The sequence below is a fragment of the Lepidochelys kempii genome, chromosome 6 (assembly GCF_965140265.1).
Source record: "Lepidochelys kempii isolate rLepKem1 chromosome 6, rLepKem1.hap2, whole genome shotgun sequence".
In the NCBI taxonomy this organism is placed as follows: domain Eukaryota; kingdom Metazoa; phylum Chordata; order Testudines; family Cheloniidae; genus Lepidochelys; species Lepidochelys kempii.
This window is the reverse complement of record NC_133261.1, coordinates 1386303-1405672: the sequence shown is the minus strand read 5'-3', so window position 1 is coordinate 1405672 and position 19370 is coordinate 1386303. Positions and strand designations below refer to the sequence as shown.

At 66.6% G+C, this 19370-nt stretch overlaps 1 protein-coding gene across 4 annotated transcripts; it reads right to left on the bottom strand.

The window, feature by feature from the left end:
• Nucleotides 1–352: 352 nt before the first annotated feature.
• Nucleotides 353–14476, bottom strand: SRRM2 (serine/arginine repetitive matrix 2). 4 transcript variants are annotated; one of them, XM_073346512.1, is made up of 15 exons: nt 14370–14476; nt 12436–12711; nt 11259–11369; nt 10749–10919; nt 10402–10479; nt 10193–10255; nt 9939–9971; nt 9552–9602; nt 9082–9171; nt 8760–8946; nt 3336–8527; nt 2759–3028; nt 2346–2468; nt 2048–2155; nt 353–1584 (listed from the first exon to the last, which is right to left on the bottom strand). In XM_073346512.1, exons 2-15 carry the CDS (start codon nt 12672–12674, stop codon nt 1575–1577), a joined length of 6726 nt encoding a protein of 2241 aa, XP_073202613.1. In that variant the 5' UTR covers nt 12675–12711; nt 14370–14476; the 3' UTR covers nt 353–1574. The 4 variants fall into 4 exon arrangements, with proteins under 4 accessions (XP_073202613.1, XP_073202615.1, XP_073202616.1 ...); XM_073346514.1 differs by having other exon boundaries at nt 3336–8524; XM_073346515.1 differs by having other exon boundaries at nt 10755–10919.
• Nucleotides 14477–19370: the final 4894 nt, after the last annotated feature.

Here is a 19370-nt window from a genome sequence, read left to right as displayed (position 1 = left end):
TCCAGCCTGCACCAAGGCGAGGGGGAAAGCAGGGCTGGACTTGGTCCGCCCGGTGCTGCCCTCCTGTGGCCGTTGCTGATATAGCAGCAGGCTCAGGAGCCCCCGGGATCCTGCCTGTCGCTCCATAAAGGGGTTCACTGGAGTGAGCCCCTCCCCCAGCCCCCTAACCATCCCCGGGCACCCCCATTATGCAGGGATCCCTCCCCGGCTTTTTCCTGCCCCCTGTGGGTCCCGGGGGGGGAGCATCTCCCTGGTTATTGTCTGGCCGCCCGGAGCAGGGGGCGAGGTTTGGGGGGGCCCCCGCCGCCCCCCGAAAGACGCAGGCACCCGAGGAAAGGGAGGGGGCGCAGGCTCTGCATTTCGTAGTTTATTTCACAGAAAAATGTCTCCTTGCTGTACAGATTAAAAAAAAAATCGAACGCTTTTAAGAAACGTGAAGAAAACTCTCTGCCCCACCCCCCGCCCCACCCCCCAATCTGCCCTTCGATTTAGGGTTTCTCAGCCGGCTCACCACCACCCCCCAAACTGTGGGGCCCGCGGCACAGCCACTCACGCTCCAAAACTGCAGATCTGGGCTCTGGGGTTCAAAGAGCCCCCCCTCACATCCTCTATTGGGGGGTCCGGTGAACCCCCAACTCTGCCCCCTCCACACATCAGACGAGGTGCTCCAAATTTAACTGAAAGCACATATGCTCCCCTAAAAAGGAGTCTAATTTTGGGGGTGGCTCCTGAGAAGAGGGCAGACTGTGCCCTGGAACTCAGGATGCTCCTGCTAACATCCCCCCAAATATCGATAGCGAGAACCCCCACCGTGAGCCCGAAGAGGCGCTCCCCCACATTTTAACGGCAAGGAGAACTCAAAATCACTTCCTTGCCCCCAATCAGAGTAATTTGGGGGGGGCTGGGAAGGGGGATATGGGCCTGGAAATTTGGGGTGCTCGCAACGAGAGCGCCCCCTGAGATTCTGGAGCAGCTGCCAGTGAAAGCGGAACAATCTACCCCCTAAAATTTGGGGGGGGGCTGCAAAAGAAAGGGGTGATCTAAACCCGAGATTTGGGGGGATTCACCCCCTGAAAATTGGGGGTGCTTCAAAGAGGGGCGATGCACCTCAGAAATGTAGGGGGACGCATGCCATCCCATGCCATGCAGGTCTCTGCCGGAGAAGCAGGATCTCGCCAGCCCCCCGACTGAGAAACACTAAATCAAGCCGGCTTTTTCAATTCCCCTCCCCAACCCCCCCCCCACTTTTTTTGTGTTTTCCTCTTTAACCATTTTTTGTCTAAATCAACCCAACTCCCCCCCCACCCCCCACTTGTCTCAAAACACAGAAGTTTTGTCGGGTTTTTTTTATCGGTAAAACTCACAGAAGAGAAAAAACTGAAACGCTCACATGGGAAAAAAACGAGATTCGAGTCACAACGGGGCGGGGCCCCGGCAGCCGAGGGGGCGGGACGTAGCCGCCGACCAATGAGGGAGGGGGAAGTGAAGGAAGGAACCAATGGAAACAGAGGAGGCTGCTGCCGGTGCCGCTGCTAGAGGGCGCTGCTGCTGGAGGCTGGGCGGAGCCCCGCGGGCTACGGCGACCTGAAAAGAGGAGAAAGGGGGGGAAGGGTTAAGGGGATATGGGGAGAGGTCTGGCCCCCTGTGGAGAAAGGGGGAAAATGCAGACCCCAATGGGTCAGCCTCACAGGCCCATCTATCCCGGTATCCCGCCACCTCCCTGCCCTTCCGGATTAGCCTCATGAGCCCATTTACCCCGATCCGCCCCCCAGATGGCCCCACGGGCCCATGTATCCCGCCCTGTCCTGCACCCCACACCCATCAGCCCCATGTACCCCACCCCCTCCCAGATCAGCCCCATGGGACCATCTACCTTGGTATCCTGCCCCCTCCTGGCTGCCCCAGATCAGCTCCATAGGCCTATCTACCCCAGTATCCTGCCCCCTCATCAGCCCCATGGGCCCATCTACCCTGGTATCCTGCCCTCTCCCAGCCCCCCCAGATCAGACCCACAGGCCCATCTAGCCCCGTCTCAGCCCCCTCGTACCGGGACGCTCGGCGACGGGCAGCGTGGGGGGGGCTGGGCGTTTCCCGCCTGCGCTTGCGACCCGGGGAGCGGCTGTTGGTTCCTCGGCTCCTCTGGGAGGGTTTGTCACTGAGGGGGGCGCCGGGTAAGGGGAGGGTCAGTGGGGCCCCCAGATCTGACCCACAACCCTCCAAGCCTGCCCCCTCCCAGGCGCCCGATTCCCCCCTCCCCTGCTCCTCAGCCCCCCCACCCCTCACCCTTCCCTCCTAGCCCCCCTCCCGCCCACGAGCTGGTCCCTGGGGTTCCAGCAGACACCTACCTGTGCCGCTCCCGCTGGGCCGGGGGGGGCTCCGGGGGGGAGGGCCGGCGCCGCTCGGCCGGGGAGTAGCTGAGAGAGCGCGAGTCACGCAGGGAGTCGATCGGTTTCCGGGGGCTCCGGGAGCTGTACGGGGGAAGGGGGGATGGCAGGTGAGAGAGCAGCGCCCCCTGCGGGGGGTGGGACCAGCAGCACTCTGGGCAGGACAGGGCAGGGGACCCAGGGTCAGCCAGCTGTGCTCCTGCTCCCTGGGGAGAATGGGGACCCAGGCGTCCGGGCTGGCATCAACCACCAACTCCCCTCAGACAGACCCAGAGGGATCCAGGGGAAAACAGGGACCCAGGTATCCAGCCTGGCAATGCCCAACCCCTAGGACAATGAGGACCCAGGCGTCCAGACCAACACCCCACACTTACCGCCTCTGCTCAGGCGAGAGCTTCTTGGGGGCCGCCTTCGGCTGTGGCTGGGGCCCCGGCTTAGGAGAGGAGGAGGAAGAGGAGGAGGAGGAAGAAGAGGACGAGGAGGAGGAGGACGACGACGAGGAGGAAGACGAGGAGGACGACGAGGAGGATGAAGACGTTGAGCTGCTGCTGGAGCTGCTGGAGCTTCGGGAACGGCGTTTCCGCTTGGCCACCTCCAGGGGGCGCCCCTCGCGGGCCAGCTCCTTCTGCGCCGGACTCAGGGACCTGCGGACAGGGGCAGAGTGAGAAACTGGGGCAGGGGAGAGTGGGACTGGGCAGGGGGCACCATGCGCAGGGTGGTGGCTCAGCAGGGGGGCACTGGGCTGGGCCAGAAGGAATGGGGTGGGGAGCCGGGTGAAGGGTGCCCTGCTGCAAGGGGCCGGAGATGGGAGGGCGTGCCGCGAAGGAATGGGGACAGGCCGTGGGGGACCAGGCAGAGGACAGGCCTGCCGTGCCATGGGGGACCAGGGAGAGCGGGGACATGCCACATTGTGGGGGGGCTCTGGCCGGGGGGGCACCGCAGGGGACTCACTCTTTCTTCGCTGTCTCCAGGTCGGGTCCCTTGCTCGCTGGAGAGTCGTGGCTGGACTCCGAAGAGCTGGAGCTGGAGTCGGAGGAGGAGGAAGAGGACGAGGACGAGGAAGAGGACGACGAGGAGGACGACGAGGAGGTGGACGAGCTCCTCTTCTCTTTGGACGGGGTGCGGGGGGGCACCGGCAGCGGCACCAGCAGCTTGGGGACTCCACTCCGGGCTTTGTCTGGCAGCTCCCCGGGCCCCTCCGGGGCTGGCGGCTCCGACTTGACCTTTGGCCCTTCCCTGTCTTCCTCCTTGGGGGGCAGCACCGGGAGTGGGGCGGGCAGGGGGCTGGGCACCTTGTGGGATGCAGAGGAGGAGGAGGAAGAGGAAGAGGAGGAAGATCTGACTTTCTCTGGCCCTTTGGCTGGGGGGAGGCGGCCGGCAGGTGGGGAGCCCCCAGGGGCGACAGGGCAGGAGTTCAGGGTCCAGGCGGGCGCTGGACCCCCATTCCTCACCGCTCCCAGAGATCCCTCTGGCCGTGGGGAGTGGATCTTGGGGGCAGGGGAATGGGCTTTCCTGGCTTTGGGGGAGGCCTCGTCCGGCGCCGGCGGGGAGCAGGACGGACTGCGCCGGATGGGCACCACCACCACGGGCGACATCTTCTCAGCTCTGCCTGGTGCTGTCTTGTCAGCTGCTCCCACTTTGGGGTATTTCTCCAGCACCGGCGGTGAGCGGGACCTCCTCCCGGCTCGTTTCGGTGAGCCCGAGCCTGAGCGGGTCCTGGCTGGTGACGCCTTCGAGCGGCCACGGTAGGAAGAGGCTGGAGTGCGGGAGACGTCCAGTTTCGGCGGGGAGCGGGAGCGGGGCTGCCGGGAGCCGCGGCGCCGGGGGGAAGACCCCGCTCGGGCTCGGCGGGGCGGCGTGCGGGATCTGCCGCGGCGGGGCGAGGATGGCGAGCGCTCCCGGCGGCGGGAGAATCGCGAGGTGGATCTCGAGCGGCTCCTGCCGGGCGACGAGATGGATCGGTCCCTCCGCAGGGAGCTTCTGGATTTGCCTCGTCTGGAGATGGACCGGGAGCGGGTTCTCCTGGGCGAGGACCCAGATCTTCCTCGCCGCAGGGAAGATCTCCACTTCCCCCTTCTGGAGGGGGAGCTGGACCGACCACGCCTCGTCGGGCCCTTCGGTCTCTCTGGAGACGACCCAGAGCGGCTGCTTCTGGGAGACGCCCCCAGCTTCTCTCGAGGTCTCGGGGATGAGCCGGACCTGCCACGCCTTGGAGGAGATCTGGATTTTTCTCGAAGTCTTAGGGACGAGCCTGATATACTGTACCTTGCAGGCGATCTGGATTTCTCTCTAGATCTCAGAAATGAGCCAGAACTGCCATACCTTGCAGGAGATAGGGATTTCTCTCGAGGCCTGGGAGATGAGCCCGACCTGCTGCGCCTCGGGGGCGATCGGGACTTCTCTCGCGGCCTCGGGGGCGATCGGGACTTCTCTCGCGGCCTCGGGGGCGATCGGGACTTCTCTCGCGGCCTCGGGGGCGATCGGGACTTCTCTCGCGGCCTCGGGGGCGATCGGGACTTCTCTCGCGGCCTCGGGGGCGATCGGGACTTCTCTCGCGGCCTCGGGGGCGATCGGGACTTCTCTCGCGGCCTCGGGGGCGATCGGGACTTCTCTCGCGGCCTCGGGGGCGATCGGGACTTCTCTCGCGGCCTCGGGGGCGATCGGGACTTCTCTCGCGGCCTCGGGGGCGATCGGGACTTCTCTCGCGGCCTCGGGGGCGATCGGGACTTCTCTCGCGGCCTCGGGGGCGATCGGGACTTCTCTCGCGGCCTCGGGGGCGATCGGGACTTCTCTCGCGGCCTCGGGGGCGATCGGGACTTCTCTCGCGGCCTCGGGGGCGAGCCAGATCTGCTGCGTCTCAGAGGTGATGAGGATATTTCTGCCCGTTCTGGAGAAGACTCCGAGCTGCTTGGAGGTGTTCTGGATTTCTCTCTGATGCCAGGGGACGACCCCAATCTGCTCCTTCTTGGGGACATTCCATATTTGTCTTTTGTCTCAGGAGACATCGGCTTGACCTGACTTGCTAAAATCCTCACTAACTCTGTAGCTTCTGGAGAAACCACGGGCCTGCTGTGTTTTGAAACTGCCCCAAGCTTGCTTCCTGACCCTGGAGAGGATCCGGATCGGCTGCGTCTTGGGGGCGAACTGGATTTCCCTTTCAGTGTCAACAATGTTCCAGATCCGCTCAGTGAGGGAGGCGATCTGGATTTTGCTTGCTCTGCAGAGACCCCTCTCATGGGCGGAGATGGGGACTTCTTTTTCACTTCTGGAGAGGATCCGGATCGGCTTTGCCATGGCTGAGGAGATCTGGATTTTTCCTTCACCACTGGAGAGGCACCAGGCTTAACACATCTTGGAGGTGATCTGGATTTCTTTTTTGGCTCTGGAGAAGATCCCGATTGGCTATGCCTTGGGAGTGGTGAGCTAGATTTATCATTTAGTTCTGGAGAGGATCCAGACCTGCCTCTCGCAGGCGGCGATCTGGATTTCTTCATCGGTTCTGGAGAGGATCCAGACTGGCTACATCTTGGAAGCAAGCTAGATTTCTCTTCCACCACTGGAGAAGACACAGCACCACTGTGTCTTGGAGAGGTCTTAGACACCTTCTTCAATTCTGGAGAGGATCCAGATCTGCTTCTCCCTGGAGAAGATCTGGATTTCCCTTCCACTGCTGGTGAAGATCCAAGCCCACTTTGCCTTTGAGGAGAACTGGATTTCTTCTTCAACCCAGGAGAGGAGCCAGACCTGCCTCTCGCAGGAGGTGATATAGATTTCTCTCTCTGTTCTGGTGAGGATCCAGATCTGCTTCGTCTCAGGGGTGATCTTGGTTTCTCTCGCACAGCTGGAGATGATCCAGATCTGCTTCGTCTCGGGGGCGATCTAGATTTCTCTCGTACTGCTGGAGATGATCCAGATCTGCTGCGTCTCGGGGGCGATCTAGATTTCTCTCGCACGGCTGGAGATGATCCAGATCTGCTGCGTCTCGGGGGCGATCTAGATTTCTCTCGCACGGCTGGAAATGATCCAGATCTGCTGCGTCTCGGGGGCGATCTAGATTTCTCTCGCACGGCTGGAGACGATCCAGATCTGCTGCGTCTCGGGGGCGATCTAGATTTCTCTCGCACGGCTGGAGACGATCCAGATCTGCTGCGTCTCGGGGGCGATCTAGATTTCTCTCGCACGGCTGGAGATGATCCAGATCTGCTGCGTCTCGGGGGCGATCTAGATTTCTCTCGCATGGCTGGAGATGATCCAGATCTGCTGCGTCTCGGGGGCGATCTAGATTTCTCTCTCAATGCTGGAGAAGACCCGGATCGGCCTCTCACAGGTGGTGATCTGGATTTCTTCTTCACCACTGAAGAGGACCCAGATCTGCCTCGTCTCGGGGGTGTTCTAGATTTCTTTTTCAACACTGGTGAGGACCTAGACCTGCTTCGTCTCAGTGGTGATCTAGATTTCTTCTTCAACACTGGCGAAGACCTAGACCTGCTTCGTCTCGGTGGTGATCTGGATTTCTTTCTCGCCAATGGAGAAGATCCAGATCTCCTTCGTCTGGGGGATGACCTGGATTTCTTCTTCACTTCTGGAGACGATCCAGACCGGCTTCTTCTAGGTGGTGTTCTGGATTTCTTTTTGAGTGCCGGAGACAATCCAGATCTCCTCCTCCTCCTCCTGGAAGGCGTTCTGGATTTCTTTTTCAGCACTGGAGACGACCCTGACCGGCTCCTCCGAGGGGAAGATCTGGATTTCTTTTTTGGCCGAGATGATGAGCCAGAGCGGCTCCTCCGAGGTGATGATCTGGATTTCTTCCGTAGGCGAGGGGATGATGTGGAGCGGCTGCGTCTTGACACTTTCCTGGATTTCTGCTTTACTTCTGGCGACGAGTCTGACCGGCTCCTCCGCAGGAGCAGCCTGGATTTCTTCCTCCGCTCAGCTGACGACCCAGAGCGGCTCCTCCTGGCTGAAATCAGTGATTTCTCCCGCCTGGGAGAGGACCCTGACCTGCCTCGCCGGGGCGGGGTTCTAGACCGGGACCTGCCTCGCCGGGGCGGGGTTCTAGACCGGGACCTGCCTCGCCGGGGCGGGGTTCTAGACCGGGACCTGCCTCGCCGGGGCGGGGTTCTAGACCGGGACCTGCCTCGCCGGGGCGGGGTTCTAGACCGGGACCTGCCTCGCCGGGGCGGGGTTCTAGACCGGGACCTGCCTCGCCGGGGCGGGGTTCTAGACCGACCCCGCCTCGCCGTGTTCCTGCTCCTAGACCAGCCAGGCCTCTGGGGTGTCCTGGAGCGGGACCATCCTCGTCTTTGAGGACTGCGAGATCTCCCCCTCCTCTGGGGCGTACGGGATTTGCCCCACCTGGGTGGAGTGCGGGAACGGGAACGGCCCCATCTCTGGGGGCTCCGGGACCTGCCTCTCCACTGGGGGCTCCGGGATCGGGACCGGCCCCGTCTCGGTGGCGTGCGTGAACGGGCCCCCCGGCGGGGCGGGGTGCGGGAACGCCCTCCCCGGCGGGGCGGGGTGCGGGAGCGCTCCCTGCGGGAAGGGGGCGTCCGCGAGCGTGACTTGGCGTCTCTCTTTGAGAGGGAGCGGGTTTTGGCGCTCTTCGCGGGGGTGCCAGATCGCTCACGCCGGGACGAGGGCTTGGGGGCAGCCTTAGCAGGCTGGGAGGGCTCCGGGGAAGAACTGGAGCGGTCCCGGCGCTGGGAGCCCCTTGATTTCTCCTGCCTGCTTGGGGCCGGCTTATCCCGCTCGGGAGAAGAGGAGGAGGAGTCTTCGTCGCTCTCAGAGCCTGAGCGGGATGGCTGGGGGGAGGGGGCCTTCCGGGTCGTGGCCGGTGCCGAGGGGGCAGCCACTAGCGACGGGCTCTTGGGGCGATCAGCCACTGGCTTTTTCGGAGGCGGGGAGGAGGAACGGGGGGACTTGGTCTCTTTGGAGGGTGGGCGCTTGTGGCCGGACGAAGCCCTCTCCCGGGCCGGCTCGGGGGACGGGGAGCGGCGTTGCGGGCGTGGCTCACGCGCCGAGGTCAGGGTGGGGGTGGATTTGCGCTCTGGCTGCCGGGGGTGATCCTTGTCCTTCTGCTTCCCCTCGGAGACGGGCGACAGGGAGGAGGAACGCTGGCGCGGGGAGCGCCGAGAAGACTGCTTCTGTGGGAGGGGGAGAGAGAGCTGCTACTGCATGGACTTCAACCCACACCCCCAGCCTCACTGCTCTCACCCATTAGCCCCCATTCCCCTCCCAGAGCAGGGATAGAACCCAGGAGTCCTGGCTCCCAGCCTCCCCCAGCCTCCCCCAGCCCTCTGACTCACTAAACCCCCCTTCCCTCCCGGAGCTGGGGAGAGAACTCAGGAGTCCTGGCTCCCAGCCCCCACCACTCACCTCTCGCTTATCTCGACCCTCCCGGGGGCTGCCACTCTGTGCACGCCGGCTGACCTCAGGGGATGCTGAGTGATCTCTCTTGGGGGCATCCTTTGGGGCACCCTCGGGGTCAGCTCTCCTCCGCGGCGGCGCGGCAGGGCTCACGCTGGGCCGGGAAGCCCGTTTCTGAGTGGTGACACTCCGGGACCTGGGGAGGTTGGGGCAAAAGAGAAGGATCAGAGATCACTGAGAGCAGCAACACCCCCTGGGTGTTAGGAAGCCCTTCGAGGCAGGATCCCGCGCCCCTGACACCCCACCCCCACCCCACCGGCGGGGCGCCTACCTGCTCCGCGAGCTCTCCGAGGAGGAGGAAGAGTCTGGAGAGGACGAGCGACCTCTTCGGCCCTTCTGGGATGCCGACTCGCTGGTGGATCTGAGAGCACGCGGTCGGTTAGGGGGAATAATACCTGCCCTTGGGAGGTGGGCAGCGTGAGCAGCACAGGCTGGGGCGAGGAAATCAGAGGAATCCTGGCCGGTGGAGGGGTAGGGCAGCCGGGGGGGGGAGCCAAATCAGGGAGTGTGGGGAGCGCAGGCGGGAGGGGGGGTGATTAGTGGGGAGGAATCCTGGCAGCAGGGGGTGGGCGACGTGGGGGGCGAGAATCAGGGAGCATGGGGAGCGCAGGCTGAAGGGTCTGGCCGCAGCATTGGGGGGCACAGGCCAGGGAGGTGCAGGAGGGGGCTGACAGCGGTGCAGGGGTTCAGGAGGGGACTAGCTGTGGCATTCGGGGGGGGGGGCACACACTGGACTCTTACCTCTTCCTCTTCTTCTCCTTGGCTTTGTGTTTGCTCTTGGGACTGGGAGACCTGAGGTGAGTAACAGGGACCATTGGGAAACGGGAGAGCCCCCCACGCCCAGTGCCCCGCCCCCAACAGCACCCCCTGCTGGGAGAGGCCGGGGCTAGAATACCCCAGAGTTCCCCCCACAGCTAGCGCCCCACCCCACAGAGCCCTCTGCTGGGAGAGGCCAGGCCTGGAGTCACCAGGAGCTCCCCCCAAAAGCCACCGCCCCGCTCCACCCCACAGCACCCCCTGCTGGGAAAGGCCAGGGCTGGAGTCACCAGGAGCTACCCCCACAGCGCCCCCTGCTGGGACAGGGCGGGGCTGCCCATTTCACTAAGAAAAACCAGCGCAGTCCCTCACCTGTGTTTCCTCTTCTTCGAGTCTGACTCAGACCTGGACAGAGAACATGGAATGTGAGGTCAGCAAAACCATGGCACCCCACTGCGTCCCAATCACCCCGCAACTAACAGACCCTGGGGCCCATAGACTCCCCACCCCCAGAGCCAGCCAGTCACCCGCCTTGGGGCTGGATTGGAGCCAGCGCCCCCTACAGGGGAAAGGCCACATGTCCCATTCCCTCCCCCCCCCCCACCCCGAGCCAGCCCATCCCTTACCTGTGTTTCTTTTTCTTAGAGCTCTTTTTCCTCTCCCTTCGAGAAGGGGATCTGCTCTCTGACCTGCAGGGGAATGCAACTGGAGTCAAACGCAGTTGGAGGGCATCAGAGACTTCCAAGAGACCTGGCTCCCAGCCCCCCCACTCTACCCACTGCACCCAACTCCCCTCCCAGAGCTGGGGAGAGAACCCAGGTGTCCTGGTACTCACCTGCCTCTGTCTTTCTTCTTTTTCTTTTTTTTCTGCTTGGGGGATGGAGAGCAGGAGCTGCTGGACTCACGGACCAGGCTGGGGACAGACAGAGCAGGCGTGAAGGGGTTAATCGCCCCTGGTCCAGCCCCTCCCTCACCAAGAGCTGAACCCCTGGTATGGAGGCAACAGACCTCGAGCTTGTGTCCTATTGTTTGCGTTCCCGCCGCTAGAGTGCAGGGCTGCAACTCAGGCCAGACAGGGAGGGGTATTGAGCATCCACCCCAGCACCGCACACAGCCTGCCCCCTGCCAGCACGGGGCCCCCACAACCCCGAAGACCCCAGCAGGGGGCACCCCAGCCAGTACCCGTACTGCTTCTGCTGCTCCTGCTGCTGCTTGGCAGCCGCCGCCTCCTTCGCCCTGCGGCTGGGGTCGAACGAACTCCCGTCGACGTAATTCTCGCTGATGCCAAAAGCCGCCCTCAGCCGCTCGTTCTTCTTCTCATTGGCCTCGGCCAGCTGGTGGGTCTCTGTGACCCTGGGGAGGGGAGAGGAGGCGGTAAGGGGCGCAACAGACCGCAAGACTGGGGGAGCCCAGAGCTGGGCTAGCAGGGGGCTGCGGGTCGGGAGTGAGGGGCACCAGCAGAGCTGGGGGGAGCCCAGAGCTGGGCTAGCAGGGGGCTGCGGGTCGGGAGTGAGGGGCATCGGCACAGCCGAGGGGGGCAGGGATGGGGCACCCGCTGACACACCTCAGGCCCGAGACGCAGGAAGGGAAGGTGGAGCCCGTCTCTAGTGCCCAGCCAGTGAAGCTCGCAATGCCGGGGGGAGGCACGCTGGGGGAAGCGCCCCACTGCTGGTGGCCCTCTTGGGTACTTACGCTGGTTTCTGCTCAGGCTGCTGCTCCCCCTCCTTGCCCAAAGCCACGTCCTTCTCCACGAGCATGAGCCGGAAGGTCGCCACCTTCTCCTGGATCTCGCCCTCAGCATAACTGGGGAGAGGAGCCAGGAGAGTCAGGGGGCGCCGGGCGAGACGGGGTGTCCCCGGACTCTGGCCGAGGACACCTGAGCGAGGCTGGGCCAGTGCCCGGCTTTTCCATCCTCCGGCAGCTCCCAAAGCAAGTCGGGGGCAACGTGGACCCCCCCCTCCACCCCACGGTCTCGGTGCCTCCCAGGCCTTTTCTACGGTGCCCGCCAAAGAAGGCGACAGACAGGCAGCGGTGGCAGCATCAGCTACGGGCCCACCAGCCCGGGGGCAGAGAGCCGGGGCAATGTCCCCTCTCCACAGGAGGGCTTGAACTGGGGTCTCCTGCCCCGAGAGCTCCTCCAGCCACCAGGCCACAGCCTGAGAAGACAGGGACCCACGGCACATGCCCCCTCCCCCATGCACCCCTGCACTGCGTCAAGGGGCCCGTTGGAGCACGAGACGGGCCCTCTCCATGGCAGGGTACAGCCTACTTTGGGGCACCCTAGCTACATTCATCGGCATAGCACAATGCACCCCCCCCAACACACACAACCCCCGTGTCCCATCCCCACCCCCCGATTTGTGCCCCCCAACAACCTCCACCTCCCATCGCCACCCCCTGATGTGTACCCCCCCAAACGCCCCACGTCCCATCCCCACCCCCCGATGTGTGCCCCCCAACAACCTCCACCTCCCATCGCCACCCCCTGATGTGTACCCCCCCAAACGCCCCACGTCCCATCCCCACCCCCCGATGTGTGCCCAACAACCTCCACCTCCCATCGCCACCCCGATGTGTACCCCCCCAAACGCCCCACGTCCCATCCCCACCCCCCGATGTGTGCCCCCCCACAAACGCCCCACGTCCCATCCCCACCCCCGATGTGTGCCCCCCTACAAACCCCACATCCTATCCCCACCCCCGATGTGTGCCCCCAAGCTCCCTGTGTGCCCTCCCAATGCGTCCCCCCCATGTCCCACCCCCAGTGTGCCCCCAACCATCCCCACCTCCGCTGTGCCCCTTGCATCCCACCTCCATCCTCAATGTGCCCCCCCCCACGTGTGACACAGTGTAGCACCCCCACACGTACCCCTGTTCCTCCATGAGCTCGGCCAGCTCCAGGCATTTCAGCTCCACCTTCCGCTTGCGCTCATGGTCCAGGATCTCCTGGTTGGGCTTCTTCACCAGAGACGACTCCAGCTTCCTGAGCTCCTCCTCCGACTTGTAGTCGGTTCGCTCCTTCTTGTGCCGCACGGCCGAGAGGTTGCGCTGGACGTAGCCGTTGGTGCCGCTGCCCCGGGGAGTGGGGAGCCCTATCCCATTGTACATGGCGCCGCCAGGCTAGCACCGCCCGGGCCTGCAAGACCTGCGGAGACACACACGGCCTCAGACCCCCGAGTTCGGGCTGCCAGCGGCCCCAGCATGCCACGCTAACCACTAGACCCCACTCCCCTCCCAGAGAACCCAGGTGTCCTGATTCCTCGTTCCTGGTCCCCTAGCAAGGGTGCCCTTCCCCTCCGCCCCGAACATACCAAACACAAAACCCACCCCCAACAAACGTCTTTTTAGGATGACAACACACAGCTAGATCCAAATTAGCATGTAAACGAGGGCAGACCTCCGGGGAGCCTGAGGAGGGGGTTTGGTGTTGGGGAGACTGCAGGGAGGGGGCACAGACAAGAAGATGGGGGGCATGCAGGGGGAAGGGATGGCCTAAATGACGCTCTGTGGCAGGAGGAGGATGGGGGGGGCAGAGAGGGAGAAGGGATTATGGAGCAGAGATAAGGGGGAGACGCAACAATTACAGGGGAAAAATCTGTACTTTGAGGGTCACCCCCAGGTGGGGGGCTGTGGCTCCTGCACTGCCCCCACCCCCACCTCTGCTCCCGACCCATCCTCTCCTGTCCTCACCACACCCTCCCCTGCCCCCCTGCTCCCTCTCCATCCCCCTGCCCCCCACCCACTCCTCCCATCCCCCTGCTCCCTCCCCTTCCCCATCCCCCCTGCCCCCCACCCACTCCTCCCTTCCCCATCTACCCTGCCCCCATCCCAGCCCCTCCTCTGCCCCCTGTCCTGCCCTTGCCCCTCCTCACCCCTTCCCCATACCCATCCCCCCTGCCCCCCACCCACTCCTCCCTTCCCCATCTACCCTGCCCCCCACCCACTCCTCCCTTCTCCATCTACCCTGCCCCCATCCCAGCCCCTCCTCTGCCCCCTGTCCTGCCCTTGCCCCTCCCCACCCCTTCCCCATCCCCCCTGCCCCCCACCCACTCCTCCCTTCCCCATCTACCCTGCCCCCATCCCAGCCCCTCCTCTGCCCCCTGTCCTGCCCTTGCCCCTTCCCCATCCCCATCCCCCCTGCCCCCCACCCACTCCTCCCATCCCCCTGCTCCCTCCCCTTCCCCATCCCCCCTGCCCCCCACCCACTCCTCCCTTCTCCATCTACCCTGCCCCCATCCCAGCCCCTCCTCTGCCCCCTGTCCTGCCCTTGCCCCTCCCCACCCCTTCCCCATCCCCATCCCCCCTGCCCCCCACCCACTCCTCCCTTCCCCATCTACCCTGCCCCCATCCCAGCCCCTCCTCTGCCCCCTGTCCTGCCCTTGCCCCTTCCCCATCCCCATCCCCCCTGCCCCCCACCCACTCCTCCCATCCCCCTGCTCCCTCCCCTTCCCCATCCCCCCTGCCCCCCACCCACTCCTCCCTTCCCCATCTACCCTGCCCCCATCCCAGCCCCTACCCCTACCCAACCACACCCCCCACACCAGCCCCCACCGACTCCTCTGCTCCCTCCGCCCAACCCCCCCAGACCCTCCCCACCAACCCCATCCCCACCCCCCTGCCCCCCACCCCAGACCCTCCCCACCGACCCACTCCTCTGCCCCCGCCCCTCCTCTATCCCCGTCCTGCCCCTTCCCACCCCCTCCTCTGCCCCCTCCCCCCCACCGACCCCCTCCTCTGCTGCCCCCTCGCCCCAGGCCCCTCCCCGCGGCCCCGGGCCCCCCGCGCCGCGTCTGCGCCACTCACGGAGCCAGGCCGCCCGCTCGCTCCGCGCCGCCGCCTCGGCCTGAGCCTGACTCCGAGCCAGCAGCTGCCCCCGCCCCCGCGAGCGCCGCCCGCCGCGCGGCACCACGGGAAATGGAGTCCGCCGGGCCGCGCCGCGCCGCGCGGGGCGGCGGGCGCGCCGGGCGCGCGGCACTACAGCTCCCGGCGGGCCCCGCGCGCGCGGGGCCTGCCGCCGCCATTTTGTGCGCTGTGCCGTTGGGCCGCGGGGCACGCCGGGAGCTGTAGTCCGGCTGGGCCGGGGACGCTCCGTCCGGCAATGGCGGGGCCCCGGTCCGGTGCGACTACAGCTCCCATGAGGCCCCGCGGCAGGCGCACAGCCCACTGGGATGCCCACGACCCAGCTCAGGGCAAAGGGCGGCCGGGGCCGCCGGGACTCCGGTTCCCATGAGGCGCCGCGGCAGCCGCGCAGCCCGCTGGGTAACCACCAGCCTGCTGGGGAAGGCCGCTCCCGGCGTGCCCCGCGCCGAACACCGCCATTTTCTCCGCGGGGCCGCGGGGCAGGCCGGGAGCCGTAGTCCGGCCCCGGCGGGACTACCGCGCCCATGAGGCCCCGCGGCGGGGCGCAAGGCCTTCTGGGACATGCCCTGGCCGGGGGCGGGCCCGTGAGACCGCTTCCCGACGCCATTTTGATCGCTGAGGGGATGATTCTAGGGTCTCCCCCGCCAGGCCGCTCTCTGGCCCAGGGCCCCCTCGGGGTCGCGGGCTCTCCCCCGCCAGGCCGCTCTCTGGCCCCAGGGCCCCCTCGGGGTCGCGGGCTCTCCCCCGCCAGGCCGCTCTCTGGCCCAGGGCCCCCTCGGGGTCGCGGGCTCTCCCCCGCCAGGCCGCTCTCTGACCCAGGGCCCCCTCGGGGTCGCGGGCTCTCCCCCGCCAGGCCGCTCTCTGGCCCCAGGGCCCCCTCGGGGTCGCGGGCTCTCCCCCGCCAGGCCGCTCTCTGGCCCCAGGGCCCCGTCGGTCGCGGGCTCTCCCCCGCCAGGCCGCTCTCTGGCCCCAGGGCCCCCTCGGGGTCGCGGGCTCTCCCCCGCCAGGCCGCTCTCTGGCCCCAGGGCCCCCTCGGGGTCGCGGGCTCTCCCCCGCCAGGCCGCTCTCTGGCCCCAGGGCCCCCTCGGGGTCGCGGGCTCTCCCCCGCCAGGCCGCTCTCTGACCCAGGGCCCCCTCGGGGTCGCGGGCTCTCCCCCGCCAGGCCGCTCTCTGACCCAGGGCCCCCTCGGTCGCGGGCTCTCCCCCGCCAGGCCGCTCTCTGGCCCCAGGGCCCCCTCGGGGTCGCGGGCTCTCCCCCGCCAGGCCGCTCTCTGGCCCCAGGGCCCCCTCGGTCGCGGGCTCTCCCCCGCCAGGCCGCTCTCTGACCCAGGGCCCCCTCGGGGTCGCGGGCTCTCCCCCGCCAGGCCGCTCTCTGACCCAGGGCCCCCTCGGTCGCGGGCTCTCCCCCGCCAGGCCGCTCTCTGACCCAGGGCCCCCTCGGGGTCGCGGGCTCTCCCCCGCCAGGCCGCTCTCTGACCCAGGGCCCCCTCGGGGTCGCGGGCTCTCCCCCGCCAGGCCGCTCTCTGGCCCCAGGGCCCCCTCGGGGTCGCGGGCTCTCCCCCGCCAGGCCGCTCTCTGACCCAGGGCCCCCTCGGTCGCGGGCTCTCCCCCGCCAGGCCGCTCTCTGACCCAGGGCCCCGTCGGTCGCGGGCTGTCCCCCACCAGGCCGCTCTCTGACCCCAGGGCCCCCTCGGGGTCGCGGGCTCTCCCCCGCCAGGCCGCTCTCTGACCCAGGGCCCCGTCGGTCGCGGGCTGTCCCCCGCCAGGCCGCTCTCTGGCCCCAGGGCCCCCTCGGGGTCGCGGGCTCTCCCCCGCCAGGCCGCTCTCTGGCCCCAGGGCCCCCTCGGGGTCGCGGGCTCTCCCCCGCCAGGCCGCTCTCTGGCCCAGGGCCCCGTCGGTCGCGGGCTCTCCCCCGCCAGGCCGCTCTCTGGCCCCAGGGCCCCCTCGGGGTCGCGGGCTCTCCCCCGCCAGGCCGCTCTCTGGCCCCAGGGCCCCCTCGGGGTCGCGGGCTCTCCCCCGCCAGGCCGCTCTCTGACCCAGGGCCCCCTCGGGGTCGCGGGCTCTCCCCCGCCAGGCCGCTCTCTGGCCCCAGGGCCCCCTCGGGGTCGCGGGCTCTCCCCCGCCAGGCCGCTCTCTGACCCAGGGCCCCGTCGGTCGCGGGCTCTCCCCCGCCAGGCCGCTCTCTGGCCCCAGGGCCCCCTCGGGGTCGCGGGCTCTCCCCCGCCAGGCCGCTCTCTGACCCAGGGCCCCCTCGGGGTCGCGGGCTGTCCCCCGCCAGGCCGCTCTCTGGCCCCAGGGCCCCCTCGGGGTCGCGGGCTCTCCCCCGCCAGGCCGCTCTCTGGCCCCAGGGCCCCCTCGGTCGCGGGCTCTCCCCCGCCAGGCCGCTCTCTGACCCAGGGCCCCCTCGGGGTCGCGGGCTCTCCCCCGCCAGGCCGCTCTCTGGCCCCAGGGCCCCCTCGGGGTCGCGGGCTCTCCCCCGCCAGGCCGCTCTCTGGCCCCAGGGCCCCCTCGGGGTCGCGGGCTCTCCCCCGCCAGGCCGCTCTCTGACCCAGGGCCCCGTCGGTCGCGGGCTCTCCCCCGCCAGGCCGCTCTCTGGCCCCAGGGCCCCCTCGGGGTCGCGGGCTCTCCCCCGCCAGGCCGCTCTCTGGCCCCAGGGCCCCCTCGGGGTCGCGGGCTCTCCCCCGCCAGGCCGCTCTCTGGCCCCAGGGCCCCCTCGGGGTCGCGGGCTCTCCCCCGCCAGGCCGCTCTCTGGCCCCAGGGCCCCCTCGGGGTCGCGGGCTCTCCCCCGCCAGGCCGCTCTCTGGCCCCAGGGCCCCCTCGGTCGCGGGCTCTCCCCCGCCAGGCCGCTCTCTGGCCCCAGGGCCCCCTCGGGGTCGCGGGCTCTCCCCCGCCAGGCCGCTCTCTGGCCCCAGGGCCCCCTCGGGGTCGCGGGCTCTCCCCCGCCAGGCCGCTCTCTGGCCCCAGGGCCCCGTCGGGGTCGCGGGCTCTCCCCCGCCAGGCCGCTCTCTGGCCCCAGGGCCCCGTCGGGGTCGCGGGCTCTCCCCCGCCAGGCCGCTCTCTGGCCCCAGGGCCCCGTCGGGGTCGCGGGCTCTCCCCCGCCAGGCCGCTCTCTGGCCCCAGGGCCCCCTCGGGGTCGCGGGCTCTCCCCCGCCAGGCCGCTCTCTGGCCCCAGGGCCCCCTCGGGGTCGCGGGCTCTCCCCCGCCAGGCCGCTCTCTGGCCCCAGGGCCCCGTCGGTCGCGGGCTCTCCCCCGCCAGGCCGCTCTCTGACCCAGGGCCCCCTCGGGGTCGCGGGCTCTCCCCCGCCAGGCCGCTCTCTGGCCCCAGGGCCCCCTCGGGGTCGCGGGCTCTCCCCCGCCAGGCCGCTCTCTGGCCCCAGGGCCCCCTCGGGGTCGCGGGCTCTCCCCCGCCAGGCCGCTCTCTGACCCCAGGGCCCCATCATATAATCTCAGGGTTGGAAGGGACCTCAGGAGGTATCTAGTCCAACCCCCTGCTCAAAGCAGGACCAATCCCCAACTAAATCATCCCAGCCAGGGCTTTGTCAAGCCTGACCTTAAAAACCTCTAAGGAAGGAGATTCCACCACCTCCCTAGGTAACGCATTCCAGATGATACGTCTGAGGGAAGGGAGCAGAAGGAGACTCCGGTGATTGGAAGGCATGAGATGTGCTGTCCTAGGGTTGGGGATTCCACGACCACCGCTCCCAAGAGAAGGAGGCGCGTGGTGGTGGTCGGGGACTCTCTCCTCAGGGGTACTGAGTTACCTGTCTGCCACCCCGACCAGGAAAACCGAGAAGTCTGCTGCTTGCCAGGACCTAAGATTCGTGATGTGGTGGAGAGACTGCCGAGACTCATCAAGACTTTGGATCGCAACCCCTTCCTGCTTCTCCACGTGGGCACCAATGATACTGCCAAGAGTGACCTTGAGTGGATCACTGCGGACTACATGGCTCTGGGAAGAAGGATAAAGGAGTTTGAGGCACAAGTGGTGTTCTCGTCCATCCTCCCCATGGAAGGAAAAGGCCTGGGCAGAGACCGTCGAATCGTGGAAGTCAACGAATGGCTACGCAGGTGGCGTCGGAGAGAAGGCTTGGATTCTGTGACCACAGGATGGTGTTCCAAGAAGGAGGAGTGCTGGGCAGAGACGGGCTCCACCTAGCAAAGAGAGGGAAGAGCATCTTCGCAAGCAGGCTGGCTAACCTAGGGAGGAGGGCTTTAAACTAGGTTCACCAGGGGAAGAAGACCAAAGCCCAGAGGTAAGTGGGGAAGTGGGATACCGGGAGGAGGCACGAGCAGGAGCGCGTGAGACGGGAGGGCTCCTGCCTCATACTGAGAAAGAGGGGCGATCAGCAGGTTACCTCAAGTGCCTATATACAAATGCACGAAGCCTGGGAAACAAGCAGGGAGAACTGGAAGTCATGGCACAGTCAAGGAATTATGATGTGATTGGAATAACAGAGACTTGGTGGGATAACTCACATGACTGGAGTATTGTCATGGATGGATATAAGCTGTTCAGGAAGGGCAGAAAAGGTGGGGGAGTTGCACTGTATGTAAGGGAGCAGTATGACTGCTCAGAGCTCAAGTATGAAACTGCAAAAAAACCTGAGAGTCTCTGGATTAAGTTTAGAAGTGTGAGCAACAAGGGTGATGTCGTGGTGGGAGTCTACTATAGACCACCGGACCAGGGGGATGAGGTGGACGAGGCTTTCCTCTAGCAACTCGCAGAAGTTACTGGATCGCAGGCCCTGGTTCTCTTGGGAGACTTCAATCATCCTGATATCTGCTGGGAGAGCAATACAGCGGTGCATAGGCAATCCAGGAAGTTTTTGGAAAATGTAGGGGACAATTTCCTGGTGCAAGTGCTGGAGGAACCAACTAGGGGCAGAGCTCTTCTTGACCTGCTGCTCACAACTGGGAAGAATTAGTAGGGGAAGCTAAAGTGGA